The following is a 2,933-nucleotide window of genomic DNA, read 5'->3' as shown; positions in this document are numbered from 1 at the left end:
CTCCTCTTTGTTTTTAATTTAATTTTTAAATAAATTTAAACCATAAGGGGCCAGAAATAAATAATACTGAAATAAATAATGCTTTGTCAAGTAGGATTAAAATAAATAAATAATAAATAACAGTTGTAAATATATATTATTTATTTGTATAATTCACCCTGTTTGCATTAATAATATAACATTATTACAAACTACATATATATTAATGACTTTTTATTTGATTCAAAGCAATCCTTTTTGAGTGTGTTCCTTGCTTTCCTGGGTGGCTGCTTAGATTGTGACATCAGTAAATATGTCAACTTGAGGTTATCTTAATATAACCTGTTAGGTTATATTATATGCACAGATAACATTGAACCTATAAAACAGTATACATACAATTTTACAAAGAAGAGGTAGCATGAATTACAATAGCAACAGACTTGAATAGTGTAATTTATTTATTTATTTTACAAGGGTAAAGATATCTTCCTTTTATTTACTGCTTAAGGTGAGCCAAATATGAGTACTTTTGCACCCAATGACACCTTGTTTTAATTCTAACAGACCACACTCTCATTATTATAAAGAGAAAAGTGCATAGTTTGGGTTCTACATGTACACAAGAGCAACATAGTGAAAGTTTGATTTTGAATCAAAAACAATCAGAATCAACTGTGTTACCACTCCATACTTTATCTATAGTGTCAAATATGCCTTTTTTGAATCTGTATACTATTTTATCTCAATCACAGTCATAACTAAAGAATATTTTTCTTAATATGTTTCCAGTAAAAGACATAAAAATTTTGGTCTGACGTACTATATTATTTTTCTTTACATGTTATTTACTATTATCGTAATGTATACTTAACTACATAATACATGTAATGTACACTTAAATTACATTAAAATTAGATAAGATGATTCATCATGTATCATGCTCTGTTGTTCATTATTTTAAGTTAGGCAAGATCTAGTAGATCAAGCACTGTTAGCTGCTTATCAGCATTCTCTTCTCCAATCATCATCTCTGATTTTATTCTATGAAGAGTATTTGAATGTTCATTGCTTGTTACTGCATTTGTTACACATCTTTCTTCCTGGTTCATGGATGTACTTCTGTTAAAAAAAAATAAAAGCATAAAATTTTTTTCTAATTTTTTTAAATATTAAAAAAGTTATGTACTTGATGATTGAATTTAGGGTTTTGTACTCAGAGGCTAAAATACAAGGAAGTATAGTTCTAAAGAGCTGCCAATTTTATTATTAAACATTATGTTCTCTATGATAGAATGCTGTCAACAAAGATCATATTATATAATAAATAAACTGTGAAATTATTTTGAAAGTGTCTGTAATTCAAAATGCTCAAAACTTTGATAGGCATTTCAGTTGAAAGAAGTGAAACTTTTTTGCTAAAGACAACATGATTTGCTCAAAAAAAATAATAGAATCCAAACAATTCTTGTGCTTAGAACCAACTATTCTCATTGTTTTCTGACTTAGTGCAATCTCCTCATTGATCACCTTACCTTATTTTTATCCCTGGTCTCAAGTTTTTCTATTTTTTTCTGTACTATTATTTTTACACTTAGATTTATTTATTTTCACAAAATATTATTTATGTATGCACAAAATTGCTGCTCCGTTCAGTAATGCATGGTGTACAAACTCTGTTTACCATGTTTGAGGCTGCTTGTGGAGCATTTTCTGAGAGTGTAAGGTGTTTTCTTGTAACATATGTGGATTTTCAGTTGACCAAAATTCTAGTGTTTTACTGTTCACATAGCCACGCTTCCACAAACTCTGTTAGCTAGTTCAGGGATACTATGTAGGACATTCAAGATGTCCGGACGAGAACTACAGCGAAGGCAATAAGCTGAGTTATTAAATCACCGATGTAAATGTCTCGGTAGACATTTGCATCGGTGGCATCCCAACAAGGCCAGGCATATTACTATGAGATGTAGATGTAAAATGTCAGAGGGTGATAGATGACTCCCATTAAAGCCCAACAGGGCAAGGAACGGGAGGGATGGTGTAGCGACCAGAATGTCACTAGGCGGGTGTCTTCCCCTACAGGGTTGGGATGTTCACATTGCCATCAAGACTGGTAAGCGTGATGCCCAGCGATACCACAGCGTATTTGAACTCAGTGCTGCTCTCTAAGAAGTTTGTGTCTGAAGATAGGTTGTACGTTGATCTAATGTCCTGTAGGGTTAAGGAGTACGTGGATGTACAAAGGTTCTTCAAGTGCTGTCGTTTTGGCCGCAGAGCCAAATTCTGTAAGTATGTGTCGGTCTGTGCACATTGTGACGAGGAAGGTCACAAGCATGATGACTGTCTGCAGAAAGCCAAGGCTCCATCGTGCGTCAACTGTAAAAGGTTGCGCATAAGTGCAAGCATTCGGTCAACAGTAAGGACTGTGGCTGTTACTTACATGCGGTAGAATTGTATTTCAATTCCTTGGATAGTTAGTATCTTTCATTGAAGCTTGGCGCTTGTACGCAGAGTTAGGAAATTTGTTCTTGTGAGTCTCGGGGTTGTTTACTGCAACACCCATCACAAGCTGGGTGATCTGCCAGGTCATTTGTTGTCTCTTCTATGATATCATGATCCATCTCCTCTCCGATGCAGAGGACTGTAGGTTTATTTCCTGTGACACCAAATTGCTTCTTTGAGCAGACCTGTGGTCCTCTGGGACTTCAGTTTATGCTGGGTGCACTCCAATCGCTTAATTTAATGATATGTCGTTATGGCAGTTTAGGCTGAATTTTGATATGCTGTCGAGGCATACTTGTTGCATTTGTTTGTACTGTTGGTACTTATGGTTTAGAGCTTATTAGTAGTGACAGGCACGGGGGTCTTTGATCTTCCATATGTAGGTTTGTAGCTTAGTTCCTGAGGGCTACGTGGTAGTGTTAGGTGTCTGATGTCTTCTTTGAAGATAA

At 34.8% G+C, this 2,933-nt stretch overlaps 1 protein-coding gene across 1 annotated transcript in view; it reads right to left on the bottom strand.

The window, feature by feature from the left end:
• Nucleotides 1–159: 159 nt before the first annotated feature.
• The window catches only part of OSCP1 (Organic solute carrier partner 1), a 42,645-nt gene continuing 39,871 nt past the window's right edge, over nt 160–2,933 (bottom strand). Inside the window, exon 6 of the mRNA XM_075362327.1 lies at nt 160–1,101. Within this exon, the coding sequence (XP_075218442.1) occupies nt 945–1,101 (157 nt within the window). The 3' untranslated portion in view covers nt 160–944. The remainder of the gene's footprint in view (nt 1,102–2,933) is intronic.

Source organism: Lycorma delicatula, chromosome 1 (genome assembly GCF_047948215.1).
Source record: "Lycorma delicatula isolate Av1 chromosome 1, ASM4794821v1, whole genome shotgun sequence".
NCBI lineage: Eukaryota > Metazoa > Arthropoda > Insecta > Hemiptera > Fulgoridae > Lycorma > Lycorma delicatula.
This window is presented reverse-complemented; position numbering and strand designations above follow the sequence as displayed.